At 36.7% G+C, this 18,505-nt stretch overlaps 2 protein-coding genes across 3 annotated transcripts in view; both read right to left on the bottom strand.

The window, feature by feature from the left end:
- The window catches only part of LOC136813885 (uncharacterized), a 31,227-nt gene that overhangs the window by 9,425 nt on the left and 3,297 nt on the right, over positions 1–18,505 (bottom strand). For both annotated transcript variants that reach the window (XM_067070381.1, XM_067070382.1), the window contains exons 8-16: positions 18,281–18,396; positions 17,531–17,726; positions 16,628–16,708; positions 15,762–15,898; positions 15,271–15,360; positions 3,409–3,555; positions 2,618–2,702; positions 2,127–2,305; positions 597–677 (exon numbers count right to left, since the gene is read on the bottom strand). In XM_067070381.1, coding sequence (XP_066926482.1) covers positions 597–677; positions 2,127–2,305; positions 2,618–2,702; positions 3,409–3,555; positions 15,271–15,360; positions 15,762–15,898; positions 16,628–16,708; positions 17,531–17,726; positions 18,281–18,396 — 1,112 coding nt within the window. The remainder of the gene's footprint in view (positions 1–596; positions 678–2,126; positions 2,306–2,617; positions 2,703–3,408; positions 3,556–15,270; positions 15,361–15,761; positions 15,899–16,627; positions 16,709–17,530; positions 17,727–18,280; positions 18,397–18,505) is intronic.
- LOC136813883 (beta-lactamase-like protein 3) lies at positions 10,616–13,372 on the bottom strand. Its single transcript, XM_067070378.1, has 2 exons — positions 12,560–13,372; positions 10,616–12,189 (listed from the first exon to the last, which is right to left on the bottom strand). The coding sequence occupies exons 1-2, from the start codon at positions 13,025–13,027 to the stop codon at positions 10,963–10,965; spliced, it is 1,695 nt and encodes a 564-aa protein (XP_066926479.1). The 5' UTR covers positions 13,028–13,372; the 3' UTR covers positions 10,616–10,962.

Raw genomic sequence — 18,505 nt, 5'->3', positions numbered from 1 at the left:
ATCGACTTTTAACAAAGTTTGGTCCTAGTTTTCCGGAAATCACGGCAATTTGAGGCAGGGAATTTCGGTCAGTTGGTTACTCAGCTACTCAGTTGATTTGTGCAACTTTTGATGAGAACTTTTCGAGAAGCGGATTACTCACACATACCAGATTCCCAGTAGTTTACACAATATGCCTAGAATGGATATTCCCAACCCCGGGAGTGACGAATCGATTTCCGATGAAATTTCCGTCCGTTCAGAAAAGATACTGTTGCTTTATCAATTCTTTCTTTATTAGACTCTATCCACATTAAAGGGGAAGGCAACAGACTTTTAAATTTTATTTTTTTGGAGGGGTGGGGTTAACCTAAAAACTTATTTCAATTATTTTTTGTTTTGAAATGATTCTTTTCTTTGATCCTCGAACTTACGTAGAAAGACGTTGTGTTATAAATATCATAATAGTTAAAAAACGTTCGTAGCCCTAAGAAAGATTTTCGGAGTGTGAAAAAGATATCCTAGCTGCTCGCACATGTATGCAGTCTTTTTTTATCCCAAATACCGCAGCGAGCTTAGGAAAGGAGTATTGAGAGAAAAATAAAATGAAAATATACCTTTAGAGTATGTGGTTGATCTTGATGTATTGTCAAAGAAGGATCGGTCACTTCAGACAACCAATTCATCACCGTTCTTTCCTGTAACAACAAAATAATTTTTTAAACATTAAACCTACAAGGCGTGTGATTTCCGATATATTTTGGAAAATCCGGAAAACTAAATATCTTATACGGTTCCGGACGAAAGTACCGGCATGCGAATTCCTGAGCATGCGCTATAAAAGGGAGAGAGTAGAAGACGTGTCATCTCACTGCAACGCAAAGGTCGTGTACTTAAACTGTATCTGAATATTTGATATTTCTTTTCCATTTATGTGTTCTTACCACGTACGATGACGGGCAGTGGCTGATCAATCGAAGGGACGAGAAAGTACAATCGAGAGGAGAGATACAGGCACGAGGATGAGATTCACCGGCAGATTTATTCAATTTAATTAACGAACCAAGGTTTTTGTCCTGCCAAAAGATCGGTCAGATTGGCGAACAAAGGCTGACCCCTACAGCTCGAGGGAGGCAGGTTTTTGTCCAAGGGAAGGAACTCATTAGTCCAGGGAGTTCCTTAGGTTTATTTATAATTATACAAAGACAAAGACAAAGAAGGACAAGACACATAGACAACGGATAATAACAAATGAAGGAAATTGAAATATATTGAGAATTAACTTAAAAATAGACTTAATTAGAGACTTATTGATCTAGCAATGTATCGACATTATACAAAGACTACAAAAATCGATCGGAAAGACGAAGCAAGAGTTTGTTCGTGGATATTATATGATTGATCTAGCTATTTATCATAACGTAACTTTGTCATAAACTTTAGTCATATTATCTACTTATACTACGTATACGTATCTATTACAGGCCTTGCGTTACAAAGATAATCCAAAAGTCTCCGATACAATTGTATTTGTTTATTGTTTGAATCTTGTGTACTGATAAGGAGGAAAAGTTAAGATAGCCTCATTCTAAGCGTTATCAGCTGTGTGAAGTTGACAGATATCAACAAATAATTCAATAGAGCTTTCATCAGTAACGTAAGCCGGAGAAGAATAAATGTTTTTTTTTTGCATAAGCAAGTGTCTGTCCCTTTATCAGGCTCGCGTTATGCTTAGTATTCTATTGTTCTCAAACAATAGAGCCATTGAGTTATTTCAAAAGAGAAGTTTAGCCTAGTATCAGAAAGTAAAACAGAAATTATTAAGGAGGAAGAGGCAACAGAGTATTAAAAAATGTTTTAGATAAATTCCTTCCAACTTTGAGATCAAAGTTGGAAGATCAAATACGCTATAACTTTTTCCGCAAGTACCCGGAATAGCCTGAATAAGACGTGTTGGTAATTTGAAAGCACAAGATTCATTTTTGATTGAGTTATGGACTTTTAGATTTTAGAGTACTTTCTTTTGACCCACTCTATAACATGGTTGACAAATATACACGACATGAATGAATCTTTTCGGACTTTCTTTTGTTTTGTGGTTTTTAAAATTATCGGCTGGTTATGGATTATTCATCTTTGGGTTTTACCTTGATTTCCCCATGATAATCAATCCACGTGGGTTCCAAAAGCATGGAATTTGGTATACACGAGCTTCGTTCTGATTGTATGGTTCGGAACAATAGAAGCGTTGGAAAACCAGTCACGTGGTGTTGCTTACATTTGATTGGATGTTGTGTACAATTCATTGAAAGGACAGAAACGTCTTCTGAAAACGAATAAAGAGGATTGAAGAATTGTCACGTGACATTGATGAATTAAGGGTGATTTCGTTGGGACATTCATATTATAGATTTTGTATGGCATCCACAAAACCTACTATAGTACCTACCCAACACACCGTAGCCCCAGAAATTAACTTTTTACAGTACTTTAAACTATTCTTGATATATTGTGTTGTATTTTTTGAGGAGAATGATTTACAATGCCTTGACCTTCACATCAGAATAAAATATATAAGGTCGGTTGAATATAGAATTTAGTAAAGGAGGGTTGATGTATCCAAATGAATAAAGCTTACTCAAATAAGATGCTGACTTTGCAATTTTCACGAACTCGGGCCGAATCTTCTGACAATAAGAACAGCCAGCACTGATAAATATCACCTGAAATTCAAATATTTAATAACGTTGGTCAAAAAAACATCAAATCCAAAGTACGAAAATATCTCTAACGCAAAACAATGAAAATCCTTAAAAGTAGTCTACAACTCTAGCTTTCAAAAATTGAATCTTCCGTAATTTGAGTGAGCAGTGTAATCATAGATTTATAAAGCCCGAAGGGCTAGATGTCGTACTTTTGCCAAAAAGTGTGCCGTGGTTAGGTAGGAAATCCTACCTAGGTCAGTGACATTACAATTGAATTTTAGCGCTTGACCGATCAGAAGTTACGCGGATTTTTCAAAACAATAGAAACTATATTTCTTGCGATATTCACTTTTTTGCCTACGATGGCTTAAAGTACGACATCTAGCCCTTCAGGCTTTATAAATCTATGAGTGTATGTAATACGTGTAAACATGGTTACAGCAACGCAATTTTAGATTAAAATTTAATCGAACTAAGAAATTGAAAGTGTATTAGAGGATAAAATTCGTCAAATCTTACAGTAACCAACTAAATATCGACTTGATCTTCACATCTCTAACAGCTTCGAATAACTAACTTCAATTTTCATTATAGTTTGGCGTTATTTCCGACCCGAAGCTTAAACTCCAACTTATCGGTTTTAAGGTCCGGGCTGAGAGGGCTGGGCATAATAGGGACTGACTAAATATATAATTTTCAAAAATTAAAAGTGTGCAAAATTCACCAAACTATGTTGGACTCTGTATGAGGTGGAATCGTCGAAGCGCATAAGATCGTCACGTTGGTTACGACTGTTGATCAATCTATCCCAGGATGCATCTGTGATTATGCGTAGCCTCTTTGTGCGTGATCGCAAACCATTGAATTTACCCTGCAAATAAAATAATATCCTTATTAAAAGCATTTTTTCTTTCACAGGCCCGTAGGAAGCATTTTCATTTTGAGGGGGCAAAGTGAGAAATATTAACCGAGTTTTAATCTATCACTGGTAAATATCTTAAGTTCGTAGCAGTTTTCGGCCCTAATTTGCCCAAAAAAAAAATTTCTCGAAAATCAAGCTCAGTCATACGAACGAAAGGATTTGAATGGAACGGAAGGGAATGGAACATCTTCTAAAGATTTGTCTTAAGTTTCTTTTTCTTTATTTAAGCCAAATATACTTCTATACTTCTAGAGGAGTATCTATGGAAATGTCCGTCTGACATAAATATTTATTGCAAAAGACAGTCACAACAAACAATTCAATAACAATAGGTCAAAGAATTTGACAAGAGAGGTCAAATATTATGTCAAAGGTATAGGAAAGGTTATGAGATGACACAGAGAGTTTTAATGTCCATTATTCAATTTTTGCCGCAGAGTTATTATTGATTTAAGAAATGTCTGTCCGACATAAAAACATTTTAGGGCAGTCCAAGAGTTGAGAATTAAAAAAAAAACTTTACTAATTGCTCTTTTAGTTTGGCTTCTTGAAAAATTGTTGAACGTGCGCAACGAACGCACTGGGCTCAACTTCGTATTTTTCCAACTAACACAAAAGCCCGATTGTTGATGCTCAAGTAATAGGGTGGAAGAACTCGCATGAAACCTTTCAAAATAACAGGCTAAACGGACTTTCAGCTGTTCTCTAATTCAAATTTTTATCTATCAACGTAAAATTTCAATTTCCCCAGGCCCCAAAAATCAAAGTTTTTTGAAAATTGATCCAGGATGCCCTAAAGTTTTAGCCTCATTTTGGCTAAAAACATAGATAGCAATGCTTAAGTTTTTGAATGATTGACCTTTGACATGCTTGTTAGTGTTATGCTTATGAATAAACGAAACACGTATCTCATTAGAAGAACTACAAAATAACCCATAACGACCCAAGATATCGCTATCGGAGAGGCAAAGAGGTAGAAATGACCGTATATTTTAAAACGTTAAACATATGCAACTGGTCGTAACTGCATGTGAAGCATATGAAACTGACTGATAAACGGATGATACCAGGTGTTAAATTGAAGTTGGCGAATCTCGCAAGGAAAATGGAGGAAAGAATCGATGAAAATGACCAAGAATTGCCGCTTAAAAATGAGGTTTGCACCCCAGAAAAATGCATTATTAGAGAAGGGACAACACCAAAAGACACTCTAACCTGCAGGAAGTGCCATCGAGATGTTCATTATAACTGTTCCCAGCTAACAATCTACCAAATACAGATTTGCTTAACGTTTAAATCTCGAAGTTTCCAATGTCAAAGTTGCGTTAAGATCTCACCAGAGCTGATGGAACGAGTTGAAACATGCAGAAACACCCAAATCGAAGGACTTCAAAAGGAAATTAAAGCATGTGAAAACATCATGAAAGTACAAAATGAAGAAATCTCCCAACTTAAATCAAAAGACGTCAACGTTATTACAAAAGAAATCAAAGAAAGCCTCGAAACAAAGATGAGCATACTCGAGAAGAAGATCGAGAACATCATAATCGAAAAGGAGCAAGAGCTGAAAGAGTTTAGTTATGCTGAAGCTGTATCCAAACATATGAATCAACAATCGAATAAGGTGGAGAAAGTAACTCGAAGTGAAACAGTCGGCAAACAACGATCCACAGCGTGCAACCTAATTTTCCATGGAATCAAAGAACATTTGGAGGATCCTGAGAATACAACGAAAATTTACGACGAGAAATTTATCAAGTACAGAGTCCTTGGATTACAACTGGGTATCAAGGACATAAAAATTGTAAACACACAGAGGATTGGAGTATTCACGGAAGAGAGAGAGGAGGAAGGGAGGTATCGACCAATCAAGGTAGTGTTCGAAAATGAAGAAGACAAGAACAAAGTCTTGAGAACCATCACGACATACAAAGGCCCTCCTTCACCCTATCGAGCAACAGAAGACCTCACGATTTTGGAACGATTGACAATCAAAGAATTTTGCAAGAGAGCACGCGAGCTCAATGATCAAATGAAAGACAAAACTATTCAATTTAAAGTCAGGGGAAGCCCCAGAACAAAACTATACCTAAAGAAAATTATAACAACAAGCATTTGTAAAAAAGATAGGTTCTTAGAGGCCCACGGCGCGCCTTGAACCTCAATCCTTTAATAAATAAATAAATAAATAAATGGGTGTTAAATGGCTTTAAAGGACTGGTAACTGGGCGTGAAACGGTTTTAACTGAGTGGAAGTGAGTAAATGGCACTTGAGATGACAAGTGTTCTGCGTTAGTCTTGAAGGCTAAGTGTGGGACATAAGAACAAAAAAAACCAGGTTAGGATGTCTATCCAGGAGCCTTGCGTTTCCATTACCATACACAATTTGAGCTAGATCCAACGTTTCTCTTTTTGATTGGCATTTTATATCACCTCAAAAACGCTCTCTTTTTAACCATCCAGGAAGAATAATAGAAAATTCTATATCAGGACATAGTTTGATTCCTCATTTACACATTTCTTTAATAGTCAACCAGGTTGCTAAGACTTGAGGCCTCAAATTAGCCGATCTTTTTTATTATCTCGTAAAGTAAAAGCTTGTTACATGTTTTTTATTCAAGCATAACCAGAGTGGGAACTTGGCTTGAAAACAATAGATTTATTGTTATAGAACAATAGAAATTCAGGCATGTACACAGCCTCAGCTAAGCTTGTGCTATGCTTATGAAAAGAAAAACGTGTAGATAATTTAACCAAGGCAAACCATAGCCCTTGAACCGATAAGCATAAATATATTAGGTATACATCAGGGGTGGCGAATTTTTCAAAATATGAGCTAGAATGCAACCCCAGGCCTAACTTGAAGATTGGAGCTGCTTATGAAAATATGTATTCTCAAAAGTGGCCTAGTATACATATTTTAATAAACACCTTCCCCACCCTCAAATAAAAGCTTTTCCTAAAAAAAAATAAGAAAAGATAAACGTGGAGGGTTTATCCGAAATAATGCAGTAATTGTTATCAATACAGGGGCATATCTTGAGAACATTAAAGCTGAAACAGCCTTAAGCCTGTACCAAACCCTACTATTTATCAATATTCTTTTATCACCATAAGTTATGGTATTTAGAAGTTTTTGATATAGCTGATGATTGGGGCTCTTCTAGAAAATGTACACACCCCGGGTGGAGGATATATTGTCCGAGGGTAGCCAAAACCATCAAAATTCTAGCTAAACCATATTTTAATTGCCGTACTCTTCTTATAATCTTATAAGACCTAGCCTAGAGATCCATGTTATGATTTCTTATTCTATATGCTGATGGCGAAATATATAGCATGGTATTGGCTGAGCGTTTGAATTTCCCAGATCCTAATAACGGTTGAAAACATAGTCAATCAAATTTTGTTATTCTTTTACTGGTCACACTTAGAGAAAGCGCAACTTCCGAAATTTGGTTTTTGTTTTAGTAAGTGAGGACAGCGCTAAATTCGAATTTCCCACTGTAAATTTTTTAAGGCAGATTTTTGCCTCACAGGTCATACCCGTCCTGTATGCATCAGATTATAAAAATACAGGACGGTTCTCCTGTCATATAAGACCTTGTTAGCATTCGGTTTGCATTCAGTTACAGTCACTTCACACTTGATTGTACCCGGTTACCAATCAGTTAACATTTGTTTACGGCCGCTTAACACTCGCTTTTAGCCGTCTTCATGTCTTTATCCTTATAGAGTTTACGAGAAATGACCCCGAATGATTATATGAAGCGTTCATTACGGTCTTTATTTTTTAATATAAAACCTACTTTGAGAGTTGCTGAAAAATTGAACGTTAAAATGCTATATTAATACCCTCTCACTAATTACAGATATTGTCATTTCTAAAGACAGACTATTTGCGTTTGAAATTCGCAAGCGGTTTAGGTTTCTCAGGAAGTAAAATCAAACGAAATTTAGCTGGAAGAAATTGTAAAACGTGATCACAGTAAATTACGTCATTTTTCTGTATAAAAAATTATATAAAACTCAATGTTTATAAAAAGGGAACATCACTCTTAAGAAGTCGAGCTCCGAGCAACCAACACTCTCTTCTTGATTACATAGTAGCAAAAGTGGCCATTGAAGAGCTGGTTTGGTAGTGTAAGCAGGCTGTAATTTCTTTCTGATAATGACGTATTTAATGACAGTGTCATTGGTAGTAACAACCGTCTCACATTGTTGGTCATTTGATCCTAAAGTGGTGACAATCACTAATGATTGCTCTCAAAACTTTTATGAACAAAACGGAAAATTAAAGTTACTTCAGAACATTTCAAGAGAATATATGCCATTTAATAATGCAACTCATTTTAACAAGTGGTTGTCTGAGGAATGTTTATTACCCTCTCAAGCACACAAAATTATCTATTTGTGCAGCAATAAGACTGACCCTGTTCCAACGGTCTTTGAAAAACTTATTTCCTTGGTGATCACTATAGCATTAGATCCAGATTATTACATCGTTAAAAATCCTGGTGTTGTGTACAATAACACCAGATTCTCTGTACCAATCAACAAGTGGGTCAAACAAACCAATATTGCTTTGATTCACAGCTCTTTACCAAAACATCTGACTATCTTGCTCGCCAAATTAATGGCATTCAGTCGCATACCAATAATTGTAAATGATTTGGAAATAACTTCTAGATCTTCATACAATGAGTTGCTTTATTCACCAAACATTAAATCCAACTTCATGGACAAGGTAGCTCCTCTGGTTCAATGGGAAGAAGTCATCATGCTACATTTTATAAAGGAAAAGAAACCTCCAACTGACATGTTATTCGTTCATGAAATGATGAAGAGTTTTATGGAACGCAGAAAAACTTGTATAAAGGTTGTTGAAATTCGTTTAAATGACAGAAACAAGTGGAATAAAACTTTGGATATTTTCAATATTGAAACTGTTAATAATCGTAAAATCATCATCTTGATCGGAAATTCTTATCGAACATTCAAAAGATATGTCGCTCAATACAAAGACAGCTTTCTACCAAAAAGGAATTTCTACTTCATTGGGTTCGGAGATGATTATTGCAGACGCATAACAAATTTCCACTGTATTGAAATAAAAAATTTCATTAGGATGGAATTCCAGACATTAAGTAGAGCTGCCCCAGAAATCTTGACGAGAATACCATACACAAAATTGTTGGATTCTGTTCGTCTTGGTTATCAATTTACCACAATAAGGTGGACACTTAATCGATTTCGTAATTATTTAAATTACGACTTTACTTTACTGCGAAAAGAATTGCTTGCAACGTCCCAAAAGATTCTTGGAAGTGATCTTCTGGCGAGAGAAATTGGTACTTTTGGTAAAACTGTTAATGAAAAAATTATTTTAGAATACGCTAACGACTTACGAAACAAAGGATACACGAAGTCAAAATGTGCAACGAGAAAAATAGTCTGCAGTGCTGGTCATTTTAAAACCTTTGGCAAATTACCAAAGACAAAAACGAATTGGAATCTTGAATATGGCTACTATTGTTCAAAATGCGGCAAAGGGTTAGTGACAGAAAGCTTTGGTGAAGGGCCTTGCTATGCATGCCCAGGATATCACCTTCCCAATGTCAAGCAAACTTTATGTATTGATCCTTTTCAAGATAACTTTGAATGGCTTAACACAACGGCAGGTGTAATAGCTACCATCTTAGCAACAGTTACTTGCTTACTAACATCTTTCATAATTGGTGTGTTTGTGCGTAATATTAATACACCGTGCGTCAAAATCTCCGACAAATTCATGAGTTTCTCACACTTGTTCGTTATCCTGTTATCCTGTATCGTCTTGCCAGCTCTACATCTTATGAAACCCTCAGCAACCGTATGCACCTGTCGACCTCTCAGTATAGCCGTATTGTACAGCCTCAATGTTTCCATCATCTCTGTCAAATCCAACAAATTGGTAAATTGCTTTTTATCCAAAACACGTGCAAGTAGTAACGAAGTACTGAAAACCAGTTTAACGCAAATTTTTATTGTCTTCATCAATCTCATCATCGGAATATCTTTGAGTCTGATCATGTTCGAGCAAACATCTCCTGCTTCAAACGTACACATGGATTTCAAAAGCTACCAACGGTTGATTTACTGCAATACCGATTCTCACACCAGTGTAGTCATTGGGTTCATGGTCTGTTCACAACTGGCTTGTTTTGCTCAAGCGTTTCGATGCCGCAATCTACCAGGTTATATCAATGAAGCAATGTCAATCACTTATGCAACTTTCATAACAACAGTGTTTTTCTTTGTCATGTTCCCCATACAGTTCTCACGTAAAAATCCTCAAGATGGGTATAAAGTCCAAGTGTTGACACTGTTAGGAAACACGACAGTATTTTTGGTCTCCATGTATGGTCGAAAGACTTATTTCATGTTATTTCAATCGCACAAAAATACAACTCAATTTTTTCGTGGAAAACAAATGGAAGCCATGAGAATTAAAGCGAAAAGAATTCGTTGAATAACAAAAAAAAGGCACGAGTGATAAGTTGGGGAAAAATGTTCACTTGGTGATGTTACATTCCAATCTTTCAATGATGTTGAAAGTACATCTATTTTTGCACGAAGAAGGCACAGTCCACGGTGTGTGGACACTTTACTTTGACATTTTGTTGACTCTCAGTGAACATAAACCAACCCCCCTCCCGCTTATTTCAAACCCCCCGGCTATTAGGTAAAAGTAAATGAGTGACTTTCTTTAGTTTCAGATTTGGGAATTTCTAGAAAAACAGAGGGGATGCAGGGTCCTTTTGGAAATTTCTTCCCCGTAGATTTTACACTTACCATCACTCACATTTAGAAACGCCTTGGATGGCCGCTGATACAGCGACTCCCTGGATTTGACCTTAACAAACGACAAACACTGTAGATCTTCTAGATTTTAAAGACATCAAGGACACTTCACAAACATGAATAGTGTGGATTAGTAGTGGCATTGCTTATGTAGAAAACTTTAAACTTAATTTTTCGTTCCTTTATTTAATTTATAATCTTAAAATCAGCTTTGTTTATTTGTCACAAAATAAAAATTAAAATTTTTATATTTTAAAATTGCAGATAAATAATCAACCATCAATCTCCAGTACGAAGGGTTTATAAAAAATTACATTAATAGTCCATGAACACACGTGACGAAAGAGCGACATTTGCAACATTTACCACATTTTGTCCATAGCTTTTTTTCCCCATGACGAAAAAATCGGCTCTACCCCACATTCGAAAGCTGATAAAATTATCTTTCCAACGGTATATAGAAACCTTTTTAGGTTGACCTTATTTTTGATGAAATTCTGGACTGACAGGTCATCAAACAGTTTTTAAAATCATTCCTACACCAATAGCAAAAGCAAGGATATAACATGTAAAGGTTTGATGAAAAACAGATAATTTGTTAGCAGATGAAGGTGTTGTTCCTTGAATGTGATCACCAACACAATGATCATCACAAACGGTAACTGGACATCTCAGCTCTTTCTTTTCATGCGATGGATTCAACAAACGCCATAACAATCTCCTGGCCTGGTTACCGAGGTTCAATCTCTTATTGTAGTTGTAAGATCTCAACATGACTACAGCGTATTGGTCTTCACCAACTTCTCTTGGTTTATTGCTGATGATGTAGGAGGTGAAGCCTGGCACAGTTCCCCAAGAACCATACAGAATCCTACCATTTTGTGAAGCTAAGCAGGTGTAGTTGTCGGCGATGTAGAAGCCGTGGTGGTATCTGAACACAGTCAACGGCATGTGAGAAGGATCCTCTTCAGATTGGGCATCATATGATGGTTTCTGTGATGGAGGGCTGTTTATCAGGTTGTTGAAGAGTCTGGAGTTGTTTTGGATAGTCTGTAACATCAAATGTGCTAGGTTGTCGGTGGTAGACCAGATACCTCCTGGAGGTGTCTTGATGCCACGGTCTGCGTAATCGGTCAAAGCTCTTTTTTGGTTGCAATGCTCTTTATCTGAACCTCCCTGGCATCCGTGCGTTGTTCGGTTGCGTTGTTGCGCATTGTAGAAAATCCAACTCTGTACGGTGTCTTCCAGTCCACCTTCGGTAAGGTGACGGGTGAAAAATTCTTCCAATGTGGTCTTCTTAATTTGCATTTTCATATAAGAGTCGAGAGCTAAACCAAGGATGGAATATCCGGCGTTTGAGTAATGATAATATTGTCCTGGTAAACAGGTATCGAGTGTTTTGCTTGATTCTGGATACTTGGTGTAACCGCACGCTGGCATCATGTATTGGAGTATGTGTTTGGTCCAAGGTCTCCAGTTCAAATCGCGGTCGTTAGAGCAGGAGGGCGTCTCTGGTGGACATGCTGGAGTTGATGTTCTGCTTGATCCATACCCATATGTGGTGGCTTTCATACTTTCGCGTGATAAACCCGATGTGTGAGATAACAAGTGTTGGAATGTGATTGAGTTGGTGAAAACAGACGAATTGATGGCGTTTGAAGAGAATCCGTTTTGTGGTAGTGCAGTATCCCATCCGTGTGCTTTACCAAGCGATGAAAGGTCGATGTACTTCGGTGAAATCTGAGGAGATAAATTAAACGAGTTGAGTAAGTTGAGTTAAGTAAATTGGCTAGAACTGGCAAGTTTTAACTGATCACATCTCGTATTATCGATCTTACTACAATCTCCGTTCTTCAACGTATCGAAACTCAATAAAGAAAAATTATCAAAGATCGAACCTCCCGGAACTTTACTCTGACGAATTTTTCTTTGTTCTAACACTAACGAGCAATGGGAAATGGAAAATATAACGCTACTATGTCTACTGAACCTGGTAGGGTATTCTAGATAGTTCAATTGAAAAAATGGATTGAAAAGTTTCCAGCATTCTTTAAGAATCAAGAAAATTGAAGGGAACGCTCTGAAAAAATGGTAAAAAAAGTTTTAGTACCTTTTCATTGAGATCTAACCCACGATGCATTGCCAGATAATCAGCAATATATCCCAAGAATGACTTGGAGATTGATGCAATGCGGTATTGGTTGCGTTCAGTACTATTCATCGCTGGCAACATATCTGTATTCATTTGATTGATATCCAAGTATTCGTCTGAAAGTCGTTGCAATGGCACTGATGGTTTTGAAATGTTCACATGTTGAATGTTCTCTAAGACTGGTTTAATTTGTGATTTGCCGAGCGAACGAATGAAAACAGGACTGACGTTCTGAGTTTGACCATCTTTCTTCCATACGGCGACATCAATGCTACCGACGCCGTCAAAAAGGCCGGTTGTTTTGTCGACTTTCGAGTTCAACAAGTCGTCAAATTCTCTTAAAATAATCTTTTGATTTTCATTTAGTGAGATATCGAATGTCTTGGTGGATATAATCAAGGTTAAAAAGGTTAAAACCTTGAGCATGACGATTGTGGTTGAAAACCTTATCTTACTTCCTACCACTAGATTAACGTTTTAAATATATAAGTAGCCCTCATGCAAAGTCTCACTTCAAAATCCGCAAGTCTCTTTATAAAGGTGATCAAGTTTATATCAATAAAACATTTGATAACTTGCTTGGTACGATAATACTTTGTTTGTCTTATGGTACTTTTGTTTCAAAATCTTTCTTAAACAAACATTTACTTTTAGCTTTTGAAAGTCTCGTAATTAATTTGAAATCCGTTAATGGAACTACACCCAAAATAATGACTCCCTGAGAACCTGGTAACATGAATGCGTTTCTAGAACAATTTCCCTCGCAATCGTGATTAATATATCGATACTGTTGCATATGTAACAGGCAAAGAGATCAGTTTCGGATTCTTGCAGATACAGAAAAAAGAGCAGTGGGAGGAACCACGGAGAAATCTGAAGCCAAAGGTACTTGCGATCTAATAAAAGAATATTTTCATGTTATTAGCAGGCTAGTGGAAATAAATATGAGGTCATTTCTGCAAGAATAGGATCTGAATAATCATAACCAATGTCTCGATATTCGTAAGTTACCATGACAATGGCGATGGTTACCATGGTTACTCTGACCACATTTTATGCACCTAAGCAAGCTTAACTTAAATTAAACAATTGCTTTAGGAAGAGGATCCAAACTTGAGTCTTTGAGTTTCATAGGCCTATGAGAAAGAGACTAGTTTACATAAGAAGTAACTGAAAATGACACGGACACTAGATATCTCTTTCCATTCAATTTTTCGTTAACGATTATACAAAATTCAGTCTTTTCTCAGTTTCATATTTTTGTCTTGATTTCACGTGTATCTATTACAGCTTAAAAAGTGGTAAAGTGAAATGACCCTTGTCAAGTATCTTCATTCAACAGATACAGATTAGTATTATATTACAACTGAAAACAACATTCTGTTTGTCAAACACAATGAAAAAAGTTTAGGTACCGTATCAATGCTTTTTCTAAACACTTTGAGCTGGGGCCGTTTTTGTAAATTTAGATTGAGTTTCTAATATTTTACTTTGAGCCCCCCACACCCAGAGGGGGTTGAATATGTTGAGTTTTGAAAATTTTGCTAGAAAATATTGTTCTATTTTCTTCGATTGAGTATTTTGACCGGTATACGGGCATAAAAAAGTGCTTAGAAAAATGCCTGCGTATTACTTCAAATAAACGCCCCCTTCTTTTAAACACCGCCTCAAACAAACGCCCCTCCCTAATAAACAAAAAATTAATTTGCGAAGAAATACGGTACATAACTTGTTTGTTCATAGCTTGATAATGAATTAGCAAGTAGAAGCGTCGAGTGAAATTATAAGCATGAGCCCCGTAACGGGGGCCGGCGCCCCCTCACTATTTTGTAGACCATACTTATGTACTTTAGAACAACTTTAAACAGCTGTTTTTTCTCCCCAATAGACACTTTCACTGTCGAACGTGGCTCAACCGATCATTTTTGCAGCCTCCAGGCTGCCCCAAAGTTTTAGCCTCGTATTGGCGAAATATTGTGACCACGCCCTTAAAATTGAAAAATTTCAAAAAATGAAAAAAAGTAACCCAGGTTCACTCAACGAACAAGTGTGCCAAATTTCAGCCAAATCCGACCATTTCTTCAGTCTCCAGCCTGCCCCAAAGTTTTAGCCTCGTTTTGGGACTAAAACTCGTGACCACGCCCTTAAAAATGAAAATTTTGAAAAAATGGAAAAAGCTCCCCCAGGGATTCACCCAGGGATCAAGTGCGCAAAATTTCAACAAAATCGAACAATTTTTTAAGTCTCCAGCCTGCCCCAAAGTTTTTGTGACAGACACACACACAGACATTCTAAGATTCTAGCTCAACTGAAGTTGAGAATAAATCACTTGCCTCGTTTTGAAACCACGGTGGTCAACTCCCAGCGGATTTCATTAAAACTATTTTCTATTCATAAAAAATCATTTAATGTCTCAAGAGACTTTAATTGCAGGGAATTCCTTGTTGGTAATATTTATAAAATACCTGAACTGTTCACACCTCCAAAGTTTTGACTAACAACCTTTACTACCAAGTGGCAACACGGATGAAGAATGGTGCAGCGCACTGTGGGCTGGAGTAATTGTTACACAGACCGAACTATTTAGTACACAGCTCAATCGGAAACTTAACAATCCTAATGTATCTGAGATTCATTCGCGTTCTTCAAAATCAAAATCTAAAACTCACCGAGTCTTTTGTCTCCTCTTCGGCTAATGATGATGTATCAAATTCCTCGTCATAAGGTTGACAATAATTCGTTGAGTTGGCAAAACAGACCTGAAAACGTGAAAGATATTCAAATTTTTATCTAGAGCTGAGAAGGATTGTTTTAAAGAAAAAAAAGAAATAAAATCATCAAACAATGAAAAGTCACTTTTTTGAATGACGAACAATTTTGGACGGTGAGTGGCTACGAAGTTACGCCGTAAATATATCCGCAAAAGAAGACTTGTCGAAAATACAACGAAGGGGTTGGAAATATAACCTTGATTAACTGTAATTTATAAAGAATTTAATTTGATAAATGACGAGATTGCTCGCTACGCCAGCAGTTCATCTATAGCGGTTAAGAATTGGTAGAAGCTTACCGCGATCAGTCCCGCTATTCATCTAAATGTAAGACAGAATTAGAAACTTCAACAGAAGTGATCTTGGAAAAACATCTCTGAGGAACATACCTTGGGGTCAGCAATCTGTAGACGACTTGTTGACAAAGGAGGTGGTGATCGGAAAAGCTGTTGCTGAATGAATCGTTCAAAAATGAACGGTGTCGGAATTTTTTCTGTCGGGAAAATTGTCTGTGCGATCGATGTCCCTAAAGAGATGAAGAATCGTTGCAGTCAAATAAGCCCTCTTCTAAGGAATTTCTTTTTCTTAATGTTTCTAAAACACCAAACATGTCGAAATTTTTGGAAAACGAGGTTCTCCCCTTATTACCTACCTTTCTCACTATGTGCATTCATTAACGCCAAAAAGAAAAATAGTCATTCCCGGAAATGCGGGTGACGAAAAACAAAACGAACCCGGCCGGCCGCAAAATATTTTTTTTTAGATTTTTAGATTTTTCTTACGCTCTTGATTTTTTCTTTTTAAGTAGAATTACAAAACTTATATGTGTTTTACTTAGTTCGTTAATTTTTTTGTTTTTAGGCTGTTCTTTATAATTTAAAAAGACTAAAATGATACAGCGTAAAATCTAAGGCTTGCACCTTCAGATGAGCCAGTTTTTTATTTGAAATATTTCGTTCGAAAAATTATTTTTTCTTCGACAGCACATTTTCTTGCAGACGGTTGACTCTCATAAAAAGTTCACCCGGCCGATTTCCGGTAACAGCATATTTTTTATATTTGGCCTAACGAAAAGCGGAATGGACTTTTCTAAAGGTAGTAATAGTGTATATGGAAAATTTATCGAGCAAAGTTTAATCCTGTCCAAGAGGTACGATAAAAACTAAGAATTCCCAAGAGGAGGTCCACCAGTGTGGTTCTATGAAATATTTAAAACTCTAAAGAGTAACACAACAGCTAAACACACTAAACATACCATGTATTGTTCTGTTGAGGTGATTACAAAAGATGAAAGGTACTGCATTGATGGTTGGTGAACGTAACAGCTCTGGTAATCCTGCAAAATGAAAACACACCCAAACATTAATTCGAAGCAAGTTTCTACGCTACATAGCCTATCTTTGGCATTTTTTTCACCTATTCTAACATCTTCCTTCGTCCATTCATTAAGCTCCGCGATTTTTCTACCCATCTATTTCTTGCTTTTTCCAATCTCTCATTTTTTGGATAGTTGAGGGTATCCGAATAAGAGCGCGTTCTTATCATAAATAATTGGTTTTTTGTATAATTTATAAGGTTCATTCGCTTCATTTAACTCAAAGAACTAATTGCTTTCTCAAACAGTTGGGTTGGTCACAAATTAAAGTTTTTTGAAAGCAAAAAACTTTTAAGTTAGACAAATAAGCACTACGTTCTTAACCTTTAAAACCTGGCATTGAGACCATGTTCGCAGGTAACAGTGCCGCTTCGCACCGAAATAAAATGAAGCCATTCTATTGATTTGAAGTGACATAAGAATTGAATCCAATCCATATAATGGCTTCCTTTCTATTAGGAGCGAAACGGAGTCTTAGACCATGTTCACACGTTACTGTTTCGTTTCGCTCCGGTATGATTTTCGTTGCAGATCGAGTGTGTTCATATTGGTTTCGGAACGTTTCGGAGCAAGAAAACGGAGCAGTTCCGTTTCGATGAAAAAAGTGGAGCAAAACCGTTTCGATCTGTTTTGCTTTTAACGTTTTCTTTTTTGACGTTTCGAATTTTGACGTTCACACTTGTTTCGGAACCGTTTCGTTTCGGAACGGAACGGAACGGAACGGGACTGTAACGACGGAACATGGGCTTAGCGTGATAACATGATCGGAAAATTTGGACTTACCAGATGAATGACCAGGCTCACTAAAATCATACAAAAAGAATTTGACTAAATGTCTGTCCGAAAGATGATTGTATGTCCGGTGTAAGGCATGAATGAAGGGGTAGGTTTGTTGTGTGTTACTTGTGGATGAATAGACGGTGACACAAGATGGGATGGATAGTTGACTTCTACTGTCCAACAATAATTGGAGTGATCTCTACAAAAAATGATGGAGAAGATCAAATGATTGACTCATTTAGACAAAGAAAAATACTCTTTTTTCCGTTTATGCCATTTCATTTCAATAAATTAGCTGATGATTCGTAAAAGATGAAACTTAAAAATAAAAATCGTATGATTTCGCCCTGGTTGTGTTACATGCAACCCTTGAGCACTCTTGGTGAATTGATTTATACATACTGGTATGCCATTTCACGTCATATAACACCGGCCGGAAAAATTGAGTGAATCACCTGGCTGGGAAAAGTATATTTCACACCTAGGAATGTGAATGATTTTCCCATCCATGTGAATTTCTCGCATGCTCCAAGGTGTGAAATGCTATTTTCCTACCCGGATGATCTGGTTATTTTTTCCTGTTTTTCGTAAAGACATTGCCTATAGATAACAGAGCATTTTTCACTTTTGATTTGAATTGAATACGCACAAAAAAAAATCGAGAAAATTGTTATCAAAAAGTTTATTAGGTACCTCCTAAAATAGCCTAAATATTGAATGAAAACTACCCGATTAAAGGAAATATGTTTTAACCTTTTGTGCAACAATGTGTCTCAACTCATATTGGAGTAATGCCAGCTTAATCGAATCCACATTTGTATTATACTCATCTTCCAGTGTTTTGTAGTGTTCAAAACGTTGGTACATGCCTGTGATGGGATGGATAAGTTAATGATTAACTCGTTGCTAATGACACCCCCTTCTCAGACCCACTTGGAACCCTTCCCATTGGAAAAATTGGCCAAAATATCGCCCCCG

Source organism: Clytia hemisphaerica, unplaced genomic scaffold (genome assembly GCF_902728285.1).
Source record: "Clytia hemisphaerica strain Z4C2 unplaced genomic scaffold, Clytia hemisphaerica genome assembly, whole genome shotgun sequence".
Classification (NCBI taxonomy): Eukaryota; Metazoa; Cnidaria; class Hydrozoa; order Leptothecata; family Clytiidae; genus Clytia; species Clytia hemisphaerica.
Note: the sequence above shows the minus strand (reverse complement) of the source record. Positions and strands in the feature narration are given on the sequence as shown.